Source organism: Bufo gargarizans, chromosome 3 (genome assembly GCF_014858855.1).
Source record: "Bufo gargarizans isolate SCDJY-AF-19 chromosome 3, ASM1485885v1, whole genome shotgun sequence".
Classification (NCBI taxonomy): domain Eukaryota; kingdom Metazoa; phylum Chordata; class Amphibia; order Anura; family Bufonidae; genus Bufo; species Bufo gargarizans.
This window is the reverse complement of record NC_058082.1, coordinates 84,665,401-84,690,646: the sequence shown is the minus strand read 5'-3', so window position 1 is coordinate 84,690,646 and position 25,246 is coordinate 84,665,401. Positions and strand designations below refer to the sequence as shown.

Below are 25,246 nucleotides of genomic sequence, written 5' to 3'. Positions count from 1 at the left end.
CAGAGATGTATGTGTAACCTGCAGGTAGCAGAGTTGTGTACTGTGTAGCAGATCTGTATGTGTAACCTGCATGTAGCAGTGCTGTGTACTGTGTAGCATAGCTGTATGTGTAACCTGCATGTAGCAGAGCTGTGTACTGTGTAGCAGTGCTGTATGTGTAACCGGCATGTAGCAGTGCTGTGTACTGTGTAGCAAGGCTGTATGTGTAACCTGCATGTAACAGAGCTGTGTACTGTGTTACAGATCTGTATGTGTAACCTGCAGGTAGCAGAGCTGTGTACTGTGTAGCAGATCTGTATGTGTAACCTGCAGGTAGCAGAGCTGTGTACTGTGTAGCAGAGCTGTATGTGTAACCTGCATGTAGCAGAGCTGTGTACTGTGTTACAGAGATGTATGTGTAACCTGCAGGTAGCAGAGCTGTGTACTGTGTAGCAGATCTGTATGTGTAACCTGCAGGTAGCAGAGCTGTGTACTGTGTAGCAGATCTGTATGTGTAACCTGCAGGTAGCAGAGCTGTGTACTGTGTAGCAGATCTGTATGTGTAACCTGCATGTAGCAGAGCTGTGTACTGTGTAGCAGGGCTGTATGTGTAACCTGCATGTAGCAGAGCTGTGTACTGTGTAGCAGAACTGTATGTGTAACCTGCATGTAGCAGAGCTGTGTACGGTGTAGCAGAACTGTATGTGTAACCTGCATGTAGCAGAGCTGTGTACTGTGTAGCAGAGCTGTATGTGTAACCTGCATGTAGCAGAGCTGTGTACTGTGTAGCAGTGCTGTATGTGTAACCTGCATGTAGCAGAGCTGTGTACTGTGTAGCAGTGCTGTATGTGTAACCGGCATGTAGCAGTGCTGTGTACTGTGTAGCAAGGCTGTATGTGTAACCTGCATGTAACAGAGCTGTGTACTGTGTTACAGAGATGTATGTGTAACCTGCAGGTAGCAGAGCTGTGTACTGTGTAGCAGATTTGTATGTGTAACCTGCAGGTAGCAGAGCTGTGTACTGTGTAGCAGATCTGTATGTGTAACCTGCATGTAGCAGAGCTGTGTACTGTGTTACAGAGATGTATGTGTAACCTGCAGGTAGCAGAGCTGTTTACTGTGTAGCAGATCTGTATGTGTAACCTGCAGGTAGCAGAGCTGTGTACTGTGTAGCAGATCTGTATGTGTAACCTGCATGTAGCAGAGCTGTGTACTGTGTAGCAGTGCTGTATGTGTAACCGGCATGTAGCAGTGCTGTGTACTGTGTAGCAAGGCTGTATGTGTAACCTGCATGTAACAGAGCTGTGTACTGTGTTACAGAGATGTATGTGTAACCTGCAGGTAGCAGAGCTGTGTACTGTGTAGCAGATCTGTATGTGTAACCTGCAGGTAGCAGAGCTGTGTACTGTGTAGCAGATCTGTATGTGTAACCTGCATGTAGCAGAGCTGTGTACTGTGTTACAGAGATGTATGTGTAACCTGCAGGTAGCAGAGCTGTGTACTGTGTAGCAGATCTGTATGTGTAACCTGCAGGTAGCAGAGCTGTGTACTGTGTAGCAGATCTGTATGTGTAACCTGCATGTAGCAGAGCTGTGTACTGTGTTACAGAGATGTATGTGTAACCTGCAGGTAGCAGAGCTGTGTACTGTGTAGCGGATCTGTATGTGTAACCTGCATGTAGCAGAGCTGTGTACTGTGTAGCAGGGCTGTATGTGTAACCTGCATGTAGCAGAGCTGTGTACTGTGTTACAGAGATGTATGTGTAACCTGCAGGTAGCAGAGCTGTGTACTGTGTAGTAGATCTGTATGTGTAACCTGCATGTAGCAGAGCTGTGTACTGTGTTACAGAGATGTATGTGTAACCTGCAGGTAGCAGAGCTGTGTACTGTGTAGCAGATCAGTATGTGTAACCTGCAGGTAGCAGAGCTGTGTACTGTGTAGCAGATCTGTATGTGTAAACTGCATGTAGCAGAGCTGTGTACTGTGTAGCAGAGCTGTATGTGTAACCTGCATGTAGCAGAGCTGTGTACTGTGTAGCAGATCTGTATGTGTAACCTGCATGTAGCAGAGCTGTGTACTGTGTAGCAGAGCTGTATGTGTAACCTGCATGTAGCAGTGCTGTGTACTGTGTAGCAGAGCTGTATGTGTAACCTGCATGTAGCAGTGCTGTGTACTGTGTAGCAGATCTGTATGTGTAACCTGCATGTAGCAGAGCTGTGTACTGTGTTAGAGATGTATGTGTAACCTGCATGTAGCAGAGCTGTGTACTGTGTTACAGAGATGTATGTGTAACCTGCAGGTAGCAGATCTGTATGTGTAAACTGCAGGTAGCAGAGCTGTGTACTGTGTAGCAGATCTGTATGTGTAACCTGCAGGTAGCAGAGCTGTGTACTGTGTAGCAGATTTGTATGTGTAACCTGCATGTAGCAGAGCTGTGTACTGTGTAGCAGGGCTGTATGTGTAACCTGCATGTAGCAGAACTGTGTACTGTGTTACAGAGATGTATGTGTAACCTGCAGGTAGCAGAGTTGTGTACTGTGTAGCAGATCTGTATGTGTAACCTGCATGTAGCAGTGCTGTGTACTGTGTAGCATAGCTGTATGTGTAACCTGCATGTAGCAGAGCTGTGTACTGTGTAGCAGTGCTGTATGTGTAACCGGCATGTAGCAGTGCTGTGTACTGTGTAGCAAGGCTGTATGTGTAACCTGCATGTAACAGAGCTGTGTACTGTGTTACAGATCTGTATGTGTAACCTGCAGGTAGCAGAGCTGTGTACTGTGTAGCAGATCTGTATGTGTAACCTGCAGGTAGCAGAGCTGTGTACTGTGTAGCAGAGCTGTATGTGTAACGTGCATGTAGCAGAGCTGTGTACTGTGTTACAGAGATGTATGTGTAACCTGCAGGTAGCAGAGCTGTGTACTGTGTAGCAGATCTGTATGTGTAACCTGCAGGTAGCAGAGCTGTGTACTGTGTAGCAGATCTGTATGTGTAACCTGCAGGTAGCAGAGCTGTGTACTGTGTAGCAGATCTGTATGTGTAACCTGCATGTAGCAGAGCTGTGTACTGTGTAGCAGGGCTGTATGTGTAACCTGCATGTAGCAGAGCTGTGTACTGTGTAGCAGAACTGTATGTGTAACCTGCATGTAGCAGAGCTGTGTACTGTGTAGCAGAACTGTATGTGTAACCTGCATGTAGCAGAGCTGTGTACTGTGTAGCAGAGCTGTATGTGTAACCTGCATGTAGCAGAGCTGTGTACTGTGTAGCAGTGCTGTATGTGTAACCTGCATGTAGCAGAGCTGTGTACTGTGTAGCAGTGCTGTATGTGTAACCGGCATGTAGCAGTGCTGTGTACTGTGTAGCAAGGCTGTATGTGTAACCTGCATGTAACAGAGCTGTGTACTGTGTTACAGAGATGTATGTGTAACCTGCAGGTAGCAGAGCTGTGTACTGTGTAGCAGATCTGTATGTGTAACCTGCAGGTAGCAGAGCTGTGTACTGTGTAGCAGATCTGTATGTGTAACCTGCATGTAGCAGAGCTGTGTACTGTGTTACAGAGATGTATGTGTAACCTGCAGGTAGCAGAGCTGTGTACTGTGTAGCAGATCTGTATGTGTAACCTGCAGGTAGCAGAGCTGTGTACTGTGTAGCAGATCTGTATGTGTAACCTGCATGTAGCAGAGCTGTGTACTGTGTTACAGAGATGTATGTGTAACCTGCAGGTAGCAGAGCTGTGTACTGTGTAGCGGATCTGTATGTGTAACCTGCATGTAGCAGAGCTGTGTACTGTGTAGCAGGGCTGTATGTGTAACCTGCATGTAGCAGAGCTGTGTACTGTGTTACAGAGATGTATGTGTAACCTGCAGGTAGCAGAGCTGTGTACTGTGTAGTAGATCTGTATGTGTAACCTGCATGTAGCAGAGCTGTGTACTGTGTTACAGAGATGTATGTGTAACCTGCAGGTAGCAGATCTGTATGTGTAACCTGCAGGTAGCAGAGCTGTGTACTGTGTAGCAGATCTGTATGTGTAACCTGCATGTAGCAGAGCTGTGTACTGTGTAGCAGGGCTGTATGTGTAACCTTCATGTAGCAGAGCTGTGTACTGTGTTACAGAGATGTATGTGTAACCTGCAGGTAGCAGAGCTGTGTACTGTGTAGCAGATCTGTATGTGTAACCTGCATGTAGCAGAGCTGTGTACTGTGTAGCAAGGCTGTATGTGTAACCTGCATGTAACAGAGCTGTGTACTGTGTTACAGATCTGTATGTGTAACCTGCAGGTAGCAGAGCTGTGTACTGTGTAGCAGATCTGTATGTGTAACCTGCAGGTAGCAGAGCTGTGTACTGTGTAGCAGAGCTGTATGTGTAACCTGCATGTAGCAGAGCTGTGTACTGTGTTACAGAGATGTATGTGTAACCTGCAGGTAGCAGAGCTGTGTACTGTGTAGCAGAGCTGTATGTGTAACCTGCATGTAGCAGAGCTGTGTACTGTGTAGCAGTGCTGTATGTGTAACCGGCATGTAGCAGTGCTGTGTACTGTGTAGCAAGGCTGTATGTGTAACCTGCATGTAACAGAGCTGTGTACTGTGTTACAGAGATGTATGTGTAACCTGCAGGTAGCAGAGCTGTGTACTGTGTAGCAGATCTGTATGTGTAACCTGCAGGTAGCAGAGCTGTGTACTGTGTAGCAGAGCTGTATGTGTAACCTGCATGTAGCAGAGCTGTGTACTGTGTTACAGAGATGTATGTGTAACCTGCATGTAGCAGTGCTGTGTACTGTGTAGCAGAGCTGTATGTGTAACCTGCATGTAGCAGAGCTGTGTACTGTGTAGCATTGCTGTATGTGTAACCGGCATGTAGCAGAGCTGTGTACTGTGTAGCAGGGCTGTATGTGTAACCTGCATGTAGCAGAGCTGTGTACTGTGTTACAGAGATGTATGTGTAACCTGCAGGTAGCAGAGCTGTGTACTGTGTAGTAGATCTGTATGTGTAACCTGCATGTAGCAGAGCTGTGTACTGTGTTACAGAGATGTATGTGTAACCTGCAGGTAGCAGATCTGTATGTGTAACCTGCAGGTAGCAGAGCTGTGTACTGTGTAGCAGATCTGTATGTGTAACCTGCATGTAGCAGAGCTGTGTACTGTGTAGCAGGGCTGTATGTGTAACCTGCATGTAGCAGAGCTGTGTACTGTGTTACAGAGATGTATGTGTAACCTGCAGGTAGCAGAGCTGTGTACTGTGTAGCAGAGCTGTATGTGTAACCTGCATGTAGCAGAGCTGTGTACTGTGTAGCAAGGCTGTATGTGTAACCTGCATGTTACAGAGCTGTGTACTGTGTAACAGATCTGTATGTGTAACCTGCAGGTAGCAGAGCTGTGTACTGTGTAGCAGATCTGTATGTGTAACCTGCAGGTAGCAGAGCTGTGTACTGTGTAGCAGAGCTGTATGTGTAACCTGCATGTAGCAGAGCTGTGTACTGTGTTACAGAGATGTATGTGTAACCTGCAGGTAGCAGAGCTGTGTACTGTGTAGCAGAGCTGTATGTGTAACCTGCATGTAGCAGAGCTGTGTACTGTGTAGCAGTGCTGTATGTGTAACCGGCATGTAGCAGTGCTGTGTACTGTGTAGCAAGGCTGTATGTGTAACCTGCATGTAACAGAGCTGTGTACTGTGTTACAGAGATGTATGTGTAACCTGCAGGTAGCAGAGCTGTGTACTGTGTAGCAGATCTGTATGTGTAACCTGCAGGTAGCAGAGCTGTGTACTGTGTAGCAGAGCTGTATGTGTAACCTGCATGTAGCAGAGCTGTGTACTGTGTTACAGAGATGTATGTGTAACCTGCATGTAGCAGTGCTGTGTACTGTGTAGCAGAGCTGTATGTGTAACCTGCATGTAGCAGAGCTGTGTACTGTGTAGCAGTGCTGTATGTGTAACCGGCATGTAGCAGTGCTGTGTACTGTGTAGCAAGGCTGTATGTGTAACCTGCATGTAACAGAGCTGTGTACTGTGTTACAGAGATGTATGTGTAACCTGCAGGTAGCAGAGCTGTGTACTGTGTAGCAGATCTGTATGTGTAACCTGCAGGTAGCAGGCTGTGTACTGTGTAGCAGAGCTGTATGTGTAACCTGCAGGTAGCAGTGCTGTGTACTGTGTTGCAGAGATGTGTACTGTGTTACAGAGATGTGTGTGTTACCTGCATGTAGCAGAGCTGTGTACTGTGTATATAGAGCAGTGTGTGTAACAGCATGTATCAGAGCTGTGTACTGTGTAGCAGAGCTGTATGTGTAACCTGCAGGTAGCAGTGCTGTGTACTGTGTTGCAGAGATGTGTACTGTGTTACAAAGATGTGTGTGTTACCTGCATGTAGCAGAGCTGTGTACTGTGTATATAGAGCAGTGTGTGTAACAGCATGTAGCAGAGCTGTGTACTGTGTTACAGAGATGTGTGTGTAACCTGCATGTAGCAATGCTGTGTACTGTGTAGCAGAGCTGTATGTGTAACCTGAATGTAGCAGAGCTGTGTACTGTGTAGCAGAGCTGTATGTGTAATCTGCATGTAGCAGAGCTGTGTGCTGTGTAGCGGAGCTGTATGTGTAACCTGCATGTAGCAGAGCTGTGTACTGTGTTACAGGGATGTATGTGCAACCTGCAGGTAGCAGAGCTGTGTACTGTGTATATAGAGCAGTTTGTCTAACCGCATGTAGCAGAGCTGTGTACTGTGTTACAGAGATGTGTGTGTAACCTGGGAACTATAAAAAAGTGTAAAAAAAAAACATAAATATTCAGATCACCCCCCTTTTCCCAAAATTAAAATAAAAGACACATCATGGGTTTCGCAATGTGTAAAAACGCCCATTGTATAAAAATATATTCCCCATACGGCAAACAGCAAAACAGAAAATAAAAAGAGTCCAAATGTCCGATTCGCCGTTTTTGGTCACTTCATTTGCTACAAAAATGGAAATAAAAAGTGATCAAAAATTCTTAAACACCCCAGAATGGTATCAGTAAAAAGTTTAGATTGCCCCGCAAAAAATGAGCCCCCACCCAGCTCCGTACACATAATTACAAAAAAGTTATAGGGCTCAAAATATGGCGACAAAAAAAATATTAAAAGGCAAGAAAAACTATACATATAAGGTATTGCCGGATTCGATCTGACCTGTAGAATAAAAGTAACCAGTCAGTTTTATCGCACATCGAATGTCGTAAATAAAAATCACGTAAAACTGTGGTGGAATTGCTTTTTTTTTCAACAGGAAGAATGGGCAGTTTTACCATCTGAGAAAATAAAGAGCCTCATCCATAACTACCACAAAAGACTTCAAGCTGTCATTGATGTTAAAGGGGGCAATACATGGTATTAATAACTGGGGTATGTAAACTTCTGATCAGGGTCATTTGGGGAGTTTGTGTGGTGATTATGATTTATAAAGAGTAAACACCGTTGTTTGACATAAATGGCTTCAGCCGACCACTAACCGTGAGCGAGAGAAAAGTGTCCGTGTTATCATTCATATTCTTTGAACAATGGTTAAAGGGGTATTCTCATCTTAATGATCACTGTTAAATCTGTTAATGATTTGACAGTGATAATTTTTCTAAATACATTTCATTACCCAATTCCCATCCTTTTTTAGAAAATTAGTCCCCTCTTACCTGATGTTGTCTTTGGTCTCCCCTGGTCACGGCCACCTCTCCTGTCGAATCCAGCCGGGCCACGCTTGCGCAGAAGACGGAAAATTCTCTCCCGGCTGGGCCGCGCAATGTCCTGAACGCGCATGCCGCCGCGCATGCGCCATGATGACTTCTTCCTGGCCAGTATAGTACAGAGCCGCGAATGCGCACACCGACTCTGTACTATACAGGCCAGGAATAAGTCACCATGGCACATGCGCGGCGCCGTGCGCGTTCAGGACATGACGAGGGTATTGGTTATCCCTGTTCGCCTCAACCATTACTTTCATACCCTCTTACTCACCTCTAACCACCATTAAACATTTCCACCCCAGAGCCCTAATCCCAATAAAACTCGGACCACCAACTGGAAATGTAATGGCCACAGCAGCCGTTTATTAAATAACATTTACAACCATAACATAACATAATACAGTATAACCTAAATGGGGGGAGGTCCTTGAAGCCCCAAAACATCGAGCTGTCAAACCAGGGTGAGCTATTCTTGCCTCCAGCCGTACCGCCCAGCTCAAAGGCACCATCGAATGACCCCCGGTCCACCTGGGAGTCCAGCCCCCACCATGGGGCCCCCCCAATTGTCCTCAGATTCCACCGTGCCCAACTCCAAGGACCCCCCCCACCGCCACCAACGACCGGACTTGACCACCTCAACTCCGGGCGTTCCTCCACAACCTCAGGGCCACCTCAATGCCTTCCTGCAACGCCAAACTCCACATATCCAACCCCACTGCATTCAAATGCACTCCGTCCGATCTCCAAAAAGCCCCCGTTCCCGCCTCCAAATCCCTATGCCTGACTACCACCGTTCCTAGCCATAAAACGCCCAACTGCCCTGTTCACCTTTATCCTCGCCCTATTCACCGCATCCAGAGACCTAGCCTCCCTCCACACCTGCCGGGGGACAATATCCGACCATACGGTCACCATATCCGGAAATAACGACCACAACCGCAAGAAATCCCACTTGATCTCCTTAATCAACTCCCGGATAGGCTTCGCCGCCAAATCATTGCCGCCCGCATGTACCACCAACACCTCCGGTGCCCTATCCATCCTCACAAACCTATGAATTTCAGGCAGCACCCCTTTCCACACTATACCCCGCCTCCCAATCCACCTTACCACCGCAGACTCCCTGTCAAATCCCAGCTGCTGACGGTCCGGCCGAACCGCTGCCCGGACGGCCCCCCAGAAGACATAGGAATGCCCCACAATCCACACCAGAGCGGGCGCTGTACCTGAAACGAGAGAACAAAAGAACAAGACCGCAGCATTGCACAAACACCATAAACCCAACAACAACCAACCCTCCACACATTACAAGCAATCCAAACGCACATAAGATTTAAACCTCGCCGACTCCCAACGGCCAATCCTTTTAATCACGTCATCACCCATACCCCATCTAGCCGCCTCCGTCGCCGCCCCGATTCTAAAGGAGTGGCTAGAATACCCCGCCTTATCCACCCCCACCCGGCTCAAACACCTCGAAAAAATAGCAGAAAACTGAAAACGAGACAAAAAGGTCCCATCCATATGAACCAACAAAGAGGACCCGTCCCCCCCCCCCTTAACCCATAATCCTGCAAACACTGAACCGGGCACATGTCACAATCCTCCACCCGGAAAAGCACCACCCTCTTCCCTTTTCCCAACGTATCCGTCTTTGACCGCCGAATAATAAACTCTACCCTATCGTCAAACAGCTCAACATCCCTCCTCAAAAGTCCCCCAACCCGACTTACCGACGGACAAACCAACTCCCCCACCCGCATAGCCCCAAAAAAGGCCAGCGAGAAAGCCAACCGAAACAACCTCGTTTCCCCCTCCGACCGACAAACCGTCCGCAACTGCCCCCCCAACTGAAGCAACAACCCAAACGAGACTGGCCTCCTCCCGTCCACCCCAGCACCCATCCTCCTCCAACCTTTTAATGCCTGCACCACCAAAAATGACTTCGTCACATCCACCATCCGCCGAGCCTTAAAACCAAAAGCCAACCCGGCCATGTAACCGTTTATCTTGCTAACCGACCAACCCTGCTCCCTACCATGACCCAAAAACATTAGCAAAACCAACTCCGGCTCCTCAATCCCTCCCCCCAAAGCGGCACACCAGTCCTCCCACACCCTCCAAGCCCGCACATACGCATCCCACGTACCCGGAGCCAATGACGCCCGAATAAGCCCCATCAATGCTCCTCCAGCAGCTCCCACAGGCAACCCGGACACTCCAATCCAATCGCCTCCGCCTCCGGAGCCAACTGCCGAAAACGCTGCCACTGCGAACGAGAAAGGGCGTCAGCAATACAATTGTCAACCCCCGGCACATGCACCGCCACAACCCAAGCATTCAGTGACAAGCACTCTAACACCAAGCGCTGCAGCAGCCGCACCACCAATGGCGACGATGCCGACAGCCCATTTATCGCCTGAACCACCCCCAAGTTGTCGCAGTGAAAACTAACCTTTTTATCCCGGAACCGCGCTCCCCACAACACAACTGCCAGCACAATAGGGAACAATTCCAACAAAGCCAGATTCTTCACCCAACCTCGTTCCACCCAAACAGCCGGCCACACTCCAGCGCACCATTGACCTCCACAAAAAGCCCCAAAACCTGAACCCCCCGCCGCGTCCGTGAATAATTCAAAATCAAACGCCTCCACAACTTCCCCCATGAACAGCGAGCGACCGTTGTACTGGTCCAGAAAAGAACTCCAAACCTGCAAGTCCGCCCGCAGCTCCCTACCCAACCGAATGTAATGATGCGGAGCCACCACCCCCCCAGTTGCCTGCGCCAAGCGCCTACAGAACACTCGCCCCATGGGCATTATCCGGCAAGCGAAATTAAGTTTCCCCAACAGCGACTGAAGCTCCCTCAACTGCAACTTTTTTGCCCGAAGTGCCCTAGCCACCAAACCCTTCAGATCTTCCAGCTTATCGCCCGGCAACCGACACTCCATCCTCACTGAGTCAATCACTATGCCAAGGAAACTCAATTCCGACACCGGCCCTACCGTCTTACCCTCTGCCAGCGGGACCCCAAACCTCTCAAAAACCGAACTCAACGTTGCCAACAATAATGCGCAAACCGGCGACCCCGGGGGGCCTATACACAAAATATCATCCAGGTAATGAATCAGCGATTCACAACCCGACGAGTTTACAACCACCCACTCCAAAAACGAGCTGAAAGTCTCAAAGTAAGCGCACGACAACGAACACCCCATGGGTAAACACCGATCCACAAAAAACCCCCCATCCCAAAAACATCCCAACAAATGCTGACAATCCGGATGAACCGGCAACAACCGAAACGCCGCCTCAATATCCGTCTTAGCCATCAATGCTCCCGCCCCAAAACGCCTCACCCAACCGACCGCCGCGTCAAACGACGTATAAACTACAGAACAAACCGCCGGGTCAATACCATCATTGACCGAGGAGCCCCTCGGGAACGACAGGTGATGAATCAAGCAAAACTTATTCACCTCTTTCTTAGGTACAACCCCCAGCGGTGACACCCGCAAATTGTAAACCGGTGGCTCCAAAAACGGACCCGCCATCCGCCCCAGCATCACCTCCTTCCCCAACTTCTCCCCCACCACCTCTTGATGCTCCCTAGCAGACCGCAAATTCTTCCTGAGCAACACCGCCTCACCCGGAACAAACGGAATCCGAAAACTGTCCGCAAAACCCAAAACCAACAAACCCGCCGCCTCCCTATTGGGGTACCTATCTAAGTACGGTTGCATCCTTTCCAGCCGCACCGGCGTCACCCCCTTTTCCAAAACCATCCCCCCTTCTCTGCTTGCCTCCCTTAAAACACCGCGCTGCCCCGTGACTCCCTCCACAGCCTGAGCATTCGTGCTTAAATTTACATTTTGGCCCGAACCTACAGGTGCCGTCATTGAAGGCAAAACACAGTCCCCTAGCAGAGGCAACCGTTGTATTGCCCAACCCCCCACTACTACCTTCCCCCCGAAAGGGCTGCCCCAGCCGCACTGGGGCCGTAACCTTCAGCCACAAAGCAATGTCCTTATGGTCCCACCGCATCTCAGGGCGAACCGCCTTCCTCTGCCGGAACTGTTAGTCATACCGCAACCACGCCACTCCCCCATACACCCGATACGCCTCCCCGATTGCGTCCAAATAACAAAACAACCCCGAACAAGCCTCCAGAGTCCTCTCCCCAATCACACTCGCCAATATCGCGAACGCCTGCAACCAGTTAGCAAACGTCCTCGGTATTAACCTATACCGGCGCTTCTCCTCCTCCTCCCGCTTACCATCTTCCCTTCGCACCCTATCCAGATTGAAGTGTTCCAAAGGAAGCAAGGAAAATATCTCCACATATTCCCCCTTCCAAATCCTCTCCCTCACCTCCGACTTCAAATGCGCCCCCAACGGACCCTCAAAGCAAACATAAACCTCCCCTTTTGCTTTATCATCAACCCGCACCGCATCCTCGTCCCCCTCCGTTCCCACCTGCGTCTGTACCGACACCCCCACACCCGGCAACCCCCGCTGCGGCTCCACCGACGACCCTGCGCCCGCAGCCACCCCTTGCACGCCCCAGGCCTGCAACGGTGTCCCCCCACTCAACCCCCAACTAGCAACCAACCCCGCCAGACCCCCCAACAATTGCCCCAGGCCCTTACTCAACTCCAACTGGGAAACACTCCCCACACCAGCCCCCACACCCTGCACTACCTGCGCAAGTGGACCCCATGCAATCTCACCTGGCTGCCTGGGCGCTGTGTCCCCATCAGCCGCAGGTCCTGACTCCTGAAGATCCCTCCTCTGCGTCATGCTGTCGCCGTCTCTCTGTCCCCTGGACCCGCCGGGACCAGGGACGTCCTCACCCGAATAGACCATGCCGCCGGAACCTTCATCCTCACCCTGCCTCCTGGCAGGGCAGGAACGCGCGTTGCAACAGGATCCCTCCACGGTCCGGACCTCCGCACTTCTCCTGGGCTCGGTCGGCACTTGTCCCCTGGCTCCATGCAAACCAGGGACGCCGGGGTTAACGATGTCACCAGAACTGCTCCTGGGGGCGGAGCCTCTCGAGCTGTCTGCCACCTGAGGCCTGCTGCTACCACCGGATCCACATGCAGCAGCCCCGCGCTGAGTGCCTGACCTCCCACGCCGAGGGGCCGCCCCTGTGCCAAGAGTTACAGGGGCGCCCGCAGTACCCGGTCCCGATCCCACGCCGTCGCCGCTTGCAGGAGTGGACGGCCGGGCCCGGCCGCCCACAAGGCTCCGCCTACAGTGAGGATTCCTCCCACGCCGGGGCCTAGTAGAAGCTGGCGTCGGCGGCACCCGGTGTGGAGGGTCCCGAGAGGGGCTCCTAATACGGCGCTGAGCCCTAGGGGGGGAAGTTGATGGGGAAAAGCGCGCCGGCGGCCTGGCCCGCCGCGGCCGTGATACCGGCGAGTGAGGCAAAACAGGCACCTCACTCGGCCCCCCCAGCAGCAGCTGGATCTGGTCCTGAACCCACGCTGGGCCTCTCACCTCCGCCGCTGCCCGCAACTCGCCGATCATGGCCTCCAGACGCTCCATCTCTCAGGTGACGCAAGCTTCTCTCTCTACCTAAAATGGCCCCTAGCCTTCCTCTTCCCTGCCTATTTAACCCCTTAACTCCACCCCCTCATACCCCCAACCTATTCTAGCCTATTCTCCCTGCCAAAGCCCCCTCCCTCTCCTCTAGCCCGACCACTCCCCCCCCCCCAGCTCACTGAAACCAAACCCCCCGTCATGGGGGCCTCCCCTAAAGGGGGCTCCGCCCCCCCTCAGTCCGGCCACTGCTTTGCGCGGCCCGGCCGGGAGAGAATCTTCAGTCTTCTGCGCAAGCGCGGCCCGGCCGGGAGAAGAATACAGGAAGTGAACGTCACGCTCAAGGAAGGTAAGTATGAAAAAGGGAAGATGAGAATACCCCTTTAACACTTTAAGAAATCATAAATTCTGCAAGGGTATGTAAACTTATCAGCACAACTGTAAGTAGCTGTGTGATATAAATCTGTGGAATATGGGAAGCATAAGAGGATGTGCACCTTAAATCCAATCTTTGTAAGGCCTCTTACACATGGTCGCTGTGTGCCTGTGGTCGTATTGTGGACCACATACGGCGGTTCCGCAATACACAGGGCACCAGCCGTGTGCATCCCGCATCCGTGATGTCGACCCATTCACTTGAACGGAACAGAAACACGGATCGGATCCCCACAGAAGCACTACAGAGTGCTTCCGTGGTGTTTCTGGCCATGCCTCCGCACAGCAAAAAAGTAGAACATATTCACGGACCCATTCAAGTTGAATGTGTCTGGATCTGTCCCGGCCGCTGCACGCACGTTGCCCGTGCATTGGGGACTGCAAATTGCTGTCCCCAATGCACGGAATGGACCAACAACGTTCATGTGCTAGAGGCCTAACACGTGTGATCTGTGTGAAGCGGCATATATGCATTCATGTTGCATGTATTTATTAATTAGGGTTACCAATTCTGAGTAACTCGGAGTGACAGGAGATTTACAGAATCAGATTTTTTTTTTTTGTCGTCATATTTTGAGCTCTATAACTTTTTGGGAATTATGTGTACAGAGCTGGGTGGGGGCTCATTTTTTGCGGGGCAATCTGAACTTTTCACTGATACCATTCTGGGGTGTTTAAGACTTTTTGATCACTTTTTATTTACATTTTTGTAGCAAATGAAGCGACCAAAAACGGCGAATCAGACATTTGGACTCTTTTTTTTTTCTGTTTTGCCGTTTGCCGTATGGGGAATATATTTTTATACAATGGGTGTTTTTACACATTGCGACACCTATGATGTGTATTTTTTTAGTTCTTTTATTTTCATTTTGGGAAAAGGGGGGTGATCTGAATTTTTATGTTTTATTTTACACTTTTTTATAGTTCCCAGGTTACACACACATCTCTGTTACACAGTAAAAAGCTCTGCTACATGCGGTTACACACACATCTCTGTAACACAGTACACAGCACTACTACATGCAGGTTGCACATACATCCCTGTAACACAGTACACAGCACTGCTACATGCAGGTTACACATACAGCTCCGCTACACAGCACACAACTCTGATACATGCAGATTACACATACAGCTCTGCTACACAGTACACAGCACTGCTACATGCAGGTTACACATACAGCTCTGCTACACAGTACACAGCACTGCTACATGCAGGTTACACATACAGCTCTGATAGACAGTACACAACTCTGCTACATGCAGGTTACACATACAGCTCTGCTACACAGTACACAGCTCTGCTACATGCAGGTTACACATACAGCTCTGCTACACAGTACACAGCTCTGCTACATGCAGGTTACATATACAGCTCTGCTACACAGTACACAGCTCTGCTACATGCAGGTTACACATACAGCACTGCTACACAGTACACAGCTCTGCTACATGCAGGTTACACATACAGCTCTGCTACACAGTACACAGCTCTGCTACATGCAGGTTACACATACAGATCTGCTACACAGTACACAGCACTGCTACATGCAGGTTACACATACAGCTCTGCTACACAGTACACAGCACTGCTACATGCAGGTTACACATACAGCTCTGCTACACAGTACACAGCTCTGCTACATGCAGGTTACACATACAGATCTGCTACACAGTACACAGCTCTGCTACATGCAGGTTACACATACAGCTCTGCTACACAGTACACAGCTCTGCTACATGCAGGTTACACATACAGATCTGCTACACAGTACACAGCTCTGCTACCTGCAGGTTACACATACTGATCTTCTACACAGTACACAGCTCTGCTACCTGCAGGTTACACATACATCTCTGTAACACAGTACACAGCTCTGCTACATGCAGGTTACACATACAGATCTACTACACAGTACACAGCTCTGCTATCTGCAGGTTACACATACAGATCTGCTACACAGTACACAGCTCTGCTACCTGCAGGTTACACATACAGATCTGCTACCTGCAGGTTACACATACATCTCTGTAACACAGTACACAGCTCTGATACATGCAGGTTACACATACATCTCTGTAACACAGTACACAGCTCTGCTACATGCAGGTTACACATACATCTCTGTAACACAGTACACAGCTCTGCTACATGCAGGTTACACACACATCTCTAGTACAGAGCTCTATTTGATGGCTACTGTTCTGTACACTCTACCAGCTGCTGTGCACATCTGACCCCTCCCACACACGTGACTCGTCACATGGTCATGACGTCATCACAGGTCCTTTGCCTCTCCAGCAGCTAGCAGCTCCGTCAGGTGAAGAGTGTGTGTAGTAGGGCGTATTTTGAGTTAGGGAGGACGGAGTTTTGGCTGATGTCTGAGGGAGGACAGAGTTTTAGCTGATGTCTGAGGTCTGATGGAGTTTTGCCTGATGTCTGAGGTCTGATGGAGTTTTGCCTGACGGAGGACGGAGTTTTGTCTGAGGTCTGATGGAGTTTTGCCTGACGGAGGACGGAGTTTTGTCTGATGTCTGAGGTCTGATGGAGTTTTGCCTGACGGAGGACGGAGTTTTGTCTGATGTCTGAGGGCTGATGGAGTTTTGCCTGACGGAGGACGGAGTTTTGTCTGATGTCTGAGGTCTGATGGAGTTTTGCTTGACGGAGGACGGAGTTTTGTCTGATGTCTGAGGTCTGATGGAGTTTTGCCTGACGGAGGACGGAGTTTTGTCTGATGTCTGAGGGCTGATGGAGTTTTGGGTGAGGGAGGACGGAGTTTTGTCTGATGTCTGAGGGCTGATGGAGTTTTGGGTGAGGGAGGACGGAGTTTTGTCTGATGTCTGAGGTCTGATGGAGTTTTGGGTTAGGGAGGTCGGAGTTTTGGCTGATATCTGATGGAGGACGGAGTTTTGTCTAAAGTTTGAGGTAGGAGGGAGTTTTGCCTGACGGAGGATGGAGTTGTGGATGATGTCTGACGATGTCCTAATATGTATGCCGTAGTAGAGGAACGGGCTCAGCACACAGCCCTGTGGAGTGCCAGTGTTGAGTGTGATGGTGGAGGAACAGTTATTTCCTGACCTAACATGCTGGGGTCTGTTGATCAAAAAGTCCATGATCCAGTTACAGATAGGGTTGCTGATTCCAAGATCCACAAGTTCATTAATCAACTTGGAGGGAATGACCGTAATAAATGCAGAGCTGAAATCAACAAACAGCATTCTTGCATAAGTATTGTTGTTATCCAGATATGAGAGTACACAGTGAAGCGCTGTAGATACAGCATCCTCTGTACTCCTATTACTTAGGCAAATTAGTGAGGATCCAGTGTGAGGGGCAAGCATAACTTGGTGTTTCAGGACCAGTCGCTCAAAGCACTTCATATAGGCGTAAGTGCTACAGGGCAATAGTCGTTCAGGCACATTGGTGATGAGGGTTTCGGCACTGGCACAATAGAGGTGGTCTTAAAGCACTCTGGTACTACTGCCTGGGCAAGCGACCAGTTGAAGATGTCAGTAGAGACCCCTGCAAGCTGCTCAGTACATGCTCAAAGCACGCATCCAGGAATGCCGCCAGGCCCAGCAGCCTTGTGTTGATACTGCTCAGTGCATTATGGACATTATGATGGTGAGAGTGAGGGTATGGCAGTCATCAGAGGGTAGGGTTTTGGCAAACTTTTCCTTATTGTCCTTGTCAAAACGAGTGTAAAAATCATTTAGCTCATTGAGGGAGGACACTGTCATGGATGTCTGTGTGGAATTGCTGAGCTAATAGTCAGAGATGGCCTGAATGCCCAGCCACATGCGTCGTGGGTCAGAGTTGACAAAGTGTTCCTCCACTTTCCGATTGTAGCTGTGCTTGGCCTTCTTGATGCCCCTCTTCAGGTCTGCCCTGGATGTACCGTAGGCCTGAGCGTCACCTGATCTGAAGGCATTGTTACGTGCCTTTAGTAAAAGCCGCACTTCCTTTTTCATCCATGGTTTCTAATTTGGGTACATTGTGATCTGCTTTTCTGTAGGAACATTGTCAATTGTCGTGTTGATGTATTCCAGTACTGAGTACGTGTAAGTGTTGATGTTAGTGTGAGAACCACAGGTGGCCTGAGAGGCAAACATGCTCCAGTCCGTGTCTTTAAACCTGTCCTGGAGTACAGAATCTACCTCCGCTGGCCACACTTGATTGTCTTCACTGATGGTTCCACACGGTTGATAAGCAGCAAGTACTTGGGGGTGAGAAACAAAGAAAGGTGGATCAGACTGTCCCAGGTGGGGGAAGGGGCGTTGCCTTGTAGGCTCCAACAATGTTTGTATAGACATGGTCCAAGGTTTTATCCCCTCTGGTATGGCAGGAGACATGTTGATGAAATTTAGGTAGCACTAACTTTAGATTAGAGTGGTTTGAGTCACCCGCTACAGTAAATGCAGCCTCAGGGTGTGCAGATTGTTGTTTGCTGATGACCGCATGAAGTTCGCTCATAGCAAGCTTGGCATTAGAATCCGGTGGGATATATGCAGCTGTTATTATAGTGGAGGTGAGCTCCCTCGGCAGATAGAACGGTCTACACTTAACCATGAGATACTCTAGGTCATCTGAGCAATGTTGTCCAACAATGACATAGTTCGTACACCCAGCCTTGTTAACATAAATGCACAGTCCTCCGCCTCTTGTCTTACCGGAATCATCTGCTATTCTGTCCGCCCGGAGAGTATGGCGTCCGACCAGCTCGACAGCACTGTCAGATATTCCGCTGTGTAGCCATGTTTCCGTGAGTATCATGGCATTACAATCCATAAGTATCCTGTTGTCAGTGATCCATAGTCGTAACTCATCCATTTTGTTCACCAGGGACCGCACATTAGCAAGGAAAATGCTGGGTAAAGAAAGCCGATACGGTGTTAGCCTTAGCTTAGCGGTTAGCTGCCGCGCTTCCCCTGCCTTTGTTAGCGATCCCTGCTCCGTCTTCCAGCACTTCCGGTCGGCCGAGTAGCCTGGGAAGCGTCGGGTGTTCTTCTTAATTCAGGGATCAGTCGAAGGTTGTGTAATCCTATATCCAAAAGCTCTTGTCGGATGTAAGATGTAAAAGCGAAGCTGCTCTGAAAGAACAGACCCAAAATGAGCAGGAATAACACTGCTAACTTGCAAAATCTGAGGAGACGCTGGGCCTCGCGTGATGCATGCGCTGCCATCTTGGATCTTGAACTTGAGGCCCAACAGGAAGGAGCACATGGACTTTGCTTCCTTCTGCTCTAAACTCCAGTGAGCCATTATACGTGGAGCATCACAGTTATATTCTGTCCAGATAGCAGAATGCATATGTCTTTATATAGTATCAAGGTTTTATGTTTTTTTGGTCATTTTCTTTTTACATTTTTCTTGTCACTATATTCATAGAGGACATGTCCTCTCTCCTGACGTGTCTGTTTTAGTACCTACTTGCATTCCTCATGTAATAATAATCTTGATGCTCTATGTTGTGTCATTCCCCTGTTATTTCTACTAGAAGTTATGAATGAATTGTCAGCAGCATACAGTAAAGGTACAGAGGGGTGTTACCTGTTTTGGAGCGTGTCCCTGCACAGTCTGACACTGGCAGCACGGTTTGGACAGAGTCAGGCACACCCGCTACTGGTAACGCCAAGCCGTACCCTTACTGCAGACGGCTGGAAATGTATTTGTAAACTTCTAGCAGGAATAATAAAGGAATGGCACAACATGGAGCCATAATAATAGACGTTCCAGAATTGTTATTACACAGGGAATGCAAGAAGTTACTAAAACAGACATGTGAGGAGAGGGGCAGGTCCTCTTTAAAAAAAAAAATCCTAAAAACCTGCAGTTGCCCCATTGACCACTAGGCCTAAAATATGTCTTTTGAGAGCAGCTACATGGTCCATAGACACAGTGAACAAGAGGAGACCCCATTGACTTCTATGGGAGAGTTTTCTAGGCATTCTGTGTGACCTGCTCAGAGGTCAGGAGGGCGGAAATAGGCTGTGATATCACCTACTGTGAACGGTAGATCTTTACAAAGAAAAAAATTTGTAATTAGGAATGAGCGAATCGACTTCGGATGAAACATCTGAAGTCGATTCGCATAAAACTTTGTTCTAATACTGTACGGAAAAGGAGCTCCGTACAGTATTAGAATGTATTGGCTCCAATGAGCTGAGGTTATTGCTTCGCGAAGCAATAACTTCATAAATTAATTTGTACTGTAAAAAAAAAATCGGTTCCTCCTCCCATTGGTTGCTTGATGTTTCATCCGAAGTCGATTCGCTCATCCCTAATTGTAATCCTGCCTGTGATGATAATGTGATGGCTACTGAAAAGTTACCTGTACATAACAGGAAGTCTCAACATATAATTCGGCCTAGTAGCCGGTGCAAAAACTGCAGGATTTTCTGTATTTTTTTAACTATAGATAGTGACAGTGAAAATTTAATTTCGAAGATACATTTCATGTTTGTTATGGCAAATTTATGGTTGGATATGTAAACTGTCTATTAATCATATGTCTTTTATGACTTTCACAGCAGATGGTCCGGGAGCAATACACCACCACCACAGACGGAACGAGCCTAGAGCACCCGGAGAGGCAGTATGTCTACAACATCGGGATTTACGGCTGGAGAAAGCGCTGCCTTTACTTGTTTGTCCTTCTTCTCCTCATCATCTTAGTAGTGAATTTTGCTCTAACTATTTGGATTCTTAAGGTCATGTGGTTCTCACCGGTGAGTAAAGGTCACCTCTTATGATACGTCTGAGCTTTCATATTAAAGTAACCGCATGATATTGATTCTCCATCCATAAAGTCACACAGAGGATGAATTAATATACAAATCATGTGTCAATATCTGTGAATCTGAATGGGCCCCGCAGCCTCCAGGGCCCAAAACATCTACAATATGTATATGGTTCATTCACACTATGGAATATCACGTATTTTCCACAGATCCGCAATACCCAGTCCCCATAGCTCTGTGTGCTTTTATTGTGTAAAAAAACCGATTTGATACATATGCAAATTAACCTGAGATCTGTCCCTGGATTCATGTCAGGTTTTCAATTCGTTTTTTTACACACTAAAAGCACACAGAGCTATGGGGACTGGATATTGCGGATGTGCTAGCGGAGATCTAGCAACCCATGTCCTCAGCTCTATACACAAAATCCCGGTGACAGGTTCCCTTTAAGGCCTAATGCTACATATTCACCTGGTCTTTTACAGTGATGGTTTAATGGAGGTTCTCCACTTTAGCTAATGGACCCCTCACTCACCCATTAAACAGGTTTTCCCATTAACATCACATTTCTCCTACCACAGGATAGGGAATTAGGCCTCTTGCACCCGACCGTATGGCTTGTTCAGTATTTTGCGGTCTGCAAAAAACGGATCCGCCAAAAATATGGATGACATACGTGTGTATTCTATTTTTTGCGGAACGGAACAGCTGGCCCCTGATAGAACAGTACTATCCTTGTCCGTTAGGCGGACAATAATAGGACATGTTCCATCATTGAATGGAACAGAAATATGGAAACGGAAGGCATACGGAGTACCTTCCATTTTTTGGGCGGAGCCATTGAAATGAATGGTTCCATATACAGAAGGCAAAAAACGAAACGTGAACGTAAAAAAAAAAACATACGTGTGCAAGAGGCCTAAGTGTCTGATCGTTGGGATCTGACTGCCGGGACCCCAAGTGATCACTAAAACAGAGGTCCCAGAGTTTGCTATGAGAATGGAGCAGTGGTGAGTAACCTCTGATCAATCACTTCTATGTAATTGCTGAAGACAGTGCCAATGAATGGAGTGAGGGTCATCCTCGCTCCAGTCACATACAGTTGTGTTCAAAATAATAGCAGTGTGTTTAAAAAAGTGAATAAAGCTCAAAATCCTTCTAATAGCTTTTATTTCCATACACACAAATGCATTGGGAACACTACACATTCTATTCCAAATCAAAACATGAAGAAAAATATATCAAATTTGTGTTGTTCCTCTAAAAAAAAATGGAAGAAAAGTGAATATTAGACTGTTTAAAAAAATAGCAGTGTTTGTATTCTTCTTTACAAACTCAAACATTCACTATATAAACTGAAAAATGTTTGAAGATTTTGCTTTCCTTTGAATCACTTCACTAATATTTAGTTGTATAACCGCTGTTTCTGAGAACTGCTGGACATCTGTGTTGCTCGGAGTCAACCAACTTCTGGCCCCTGTGAACAGGTATTCCAGCCCAGGATGATTGGACTACATTCCACAGTTCTTCTCTATTTCTTGGTTTTGCCTCAGAAACTGCATTTTTGATGTCACCCCACAAGTTTTCTATTGGATTAAGATCCAGGGATTGGGCTGGCCACTCCATAACGTCAATCTTGTTGGTCTGGAACCAAGATGTTGCACATTTACTGGTGTGTTTGGGGTCGTTGTCTTGTTGGAACACCCATTTCAAGGGCATTTCCTCTTCAGCATAAGGCAGCATGACCTCTTCAAGTATTCTGATGTATTCAAACTGATCCATGATCCCTGGTATGCGATAAATAGGCCCAACACCGTAGTACTGAGAAACATCCCCATATCATGATGCTTGCGCCACCATGCTTCACTGTCTTCACAGTGTACTGTGGCTTGAATTCAGTGTTTGGGGGTCGTCTGACAAACTGTCTCCGGCCACTAGACCCAAAAAGAACAATCTTACTTTCATCAGTCCACAAAATGTCTCTTTAGGCCGTCAATGTGCTCTTTGGCAAATTGTAACCTCTTCAGCACATGTCTTTTTTCAGCAGTGGGACTTTGCGGGGGCTTCTTGCAGATAGCTTGGCTTCACATAGGCGTCTTCTAATTGTAACAGTACTCACAGGTAACTTTAGACCTTCTTTGATCTTCCTGGAGCTGATTGTTGGCCGAGTCCTTGCCATTTTGGCTATTCTTCTATCCATTCGAATGGTAGTTTTTCGCTTTCTTCCATGTCTTTCAGGTTTTGGTTGCCATTTTAAAGCATTTGCGATCATTTTAGCTGAGCAGCCTATAATTTTCTGCACTTCTTTATATGTTTTCCCCTCTTCGATCAACTTTTTAATCAAGGTACGCTGTTCTTCTGAACAATGTCTGGAATGACCCATTTTCCTCAGAATTTCAGAGAGAAATGCACTGTAACCAGCATGTACAACATTTGCTGCCTTCCTTCCTTAAATAAGCGCAATAATTGCCACCTGTTTTTCAAAGAATGAATGACCTCACTCATTGAACTCCACACTGCTATTATTTTGAACATGCCCCTTTCAATTAGTGATTGAATTACAGAGAATCAGCAGCATGCATAGCATGACTGTTGGGTCTGTTGGATTTCTATTACACTACTACACCTGCTAGTAAATTATTTGCCATGTAGAAATATCATTTCTACCAAAACCAGTGATTGATCAGGTTAGTGAGGTCTGACTGCTATTATTTTGAACACAACTGTACGTAGGGCACGCTGTGACCTCTGTCTTTGATTGAACCCCCAGTGATCAGACATTTATCCTCTATCCTGTGGATATGGGATAAGTATTTTTATAGGGAAAACCCCTATAATGACATGTACTAATATTAAGAGGAAAGCCACTTTTAGGCTACATTCACACGTCAGTATTTTCTTATATCCCGATTTTCGGTCGGTTTTTTGCGGATCCGTTGTTCCTGAAAATGTTTCCGTATGTCATCCGTTTTTTGCGGATCCGCAAAAACGGAAACATGTATAAATTTCAATAATCAAATAAAGTTGTGTGGATTTCTTTGAAAAAAATTTGGAAAAAAAAATAAAAAATAATTTGTTATGTGTTTCCAGGAACGGATTCCGCATAAAACGGATGACATACGGAATGACATCCGAATGTCTTCCGTTTTTTGCGGATCCATTGACTTTGTATTGTACCAGGATCCGAATTTTGCGGAAAAGAATAGGACATGTTTTATATTTAAACGGACATGCGGAACGGAACAACGGAAACGGACAGCACACATTTTCCAGGACCCATTGAAAATGAATGGGTCCAGATCTGGTCCTGATCTGTTCCGCAAAAAACGGAACAGATCAAGAAAGAAAAAACGGACGTGTGAATGGACCCTTAGGATAACTTTATGACATGGCTAGGTTGGCAAAGAATAGAAAAATTGATGTAGAGTCTAAAGATTATTATTATTACTGAGCTTGTGAAATGTCATTTTTATATTACTAAAAACTTTATTTTAATTATTTATGATCTTGGAAACCCATTAAGTCTGAACGTTCATCTTCTTTATTAAATCTCCAAATTCATCTACTTTAATTGTGATCCACAAAATAATTGTTTCCATTCCACATTTGCCAGTTCTTCTATTGTTTAGTTAATGTTTTAATTTGTATTTCTCTTCCTGCTGGTTACACAGTTAATCACATTGCTAAAGGTTTTTGCCTAAGCTATTATAGTAAGTCCTAGAACCTAATGTTGTAATGAATCTTTTTTCAATTGATGTTAATTATTATGGATATCAGCCCGTTAATGTTCCATGATTCAATTTAGTTTCATTTGTGCCTCGGCTTAGGTGTGTCTGCTAATTGTTCATTTTCACGATTTGAAATGTTTGTGAAAAAAGAAAGCAAAATTAACTTCTTAAAGGCAGAAGAAATACATTTCAGGCTGTTGGTCGTATATTGTAGGTGCACTTCAGAAATGGTACTTCATGACTATTTAATAGTGTTGAGCGAAGCGAAGTCTACAAAGTGGACTTCGATCTAAATTTCAGGGGAAATTCGATTCACTGCAAAGCCGAATTTCCTCGTGCTTCGTGGTAACGAATCGATTTTCCCTGAATGGCGGTAAATGTTTTTTTTTAAATCATACCTACCTCATCTGTTTGAGCGAGAAGAGCCAGCTGCCATCTTGATAGAAGATCCCACACTAAATCCGGTGCACGGTGATGTATGCTGTCACCACGCCGGGTGACATGATGATGTCATCACGGGCCGTGCAAGATTTTGCACTAGATCTTCAATCAAGATGGTGGCGGACGGCTCTTCGCGATCAAATGGATGATTTAAGTATTAATTTCTACATTTTTTTTCTTTTACACTGTAATACCAATGTCAGATGTCACGATCAGCAATGAACACGGCATCTGAGGGGTACAATGACCTGGAGCGGCACAATGGCCGTCCCCTGTCATTGCAGCCATTACTTACAAAGAAATGCATTTTGTGATGTAGTAATTTTACACAAAGTGAATTTATTTGTAAAATTTGGCGAAGCAGCCAAATCGAATTTATGAATACTTCACTCATCTCTACTCTTTAACAAAGTCCTTCAGAGGGAGTCTGTCACCTCCAAAATTGGTGCACCAGTTGGTGCACCATTGCTCAACCATTAAAACCACCCAGGACCTTACCCCTTGTTAGAGTGACAGTCCCTGAGATTTTACAACTGGTGGTGATGACACAGGGGGTGCCAAGTGCACTGAATGGAGCAGCACCACCCATGGTGCACCGAAAGCCATATTTGCATAAAAGTATTTCTCAGAATTAAAGGACAAAATTTTCACAAGAAAGGTACTGTATGGTTG

At 47.2% G+C, this 25,246-nt stretch overlaps 1 protein-coding gene across 3 annotated transcripts in view; it reads left to right on the top strand.

Moving 5' to 3' along the window:
- SGCG (sarcoglycan gamma) overlaps window positions 1–25,246 on the top strand; it is a 297,260-nt gene that overhangs the window by 145,920 nt on the left and 126,094 nt on the right. For all 3 annotated transcript variants that reach the window (XM_044285025.1, XM_044285024.1, XM_044285026.1), the window contains exon 2: window positions 20,196–20,393. In XM_044285025.1, the coding sequence (XP_044140960.1) occupies window positions 20,196–20,393 (198 nt within the window). The remainder of the gene's footprint in view (window positions 1–20,195; window positions 20,394–25,246) is intronic.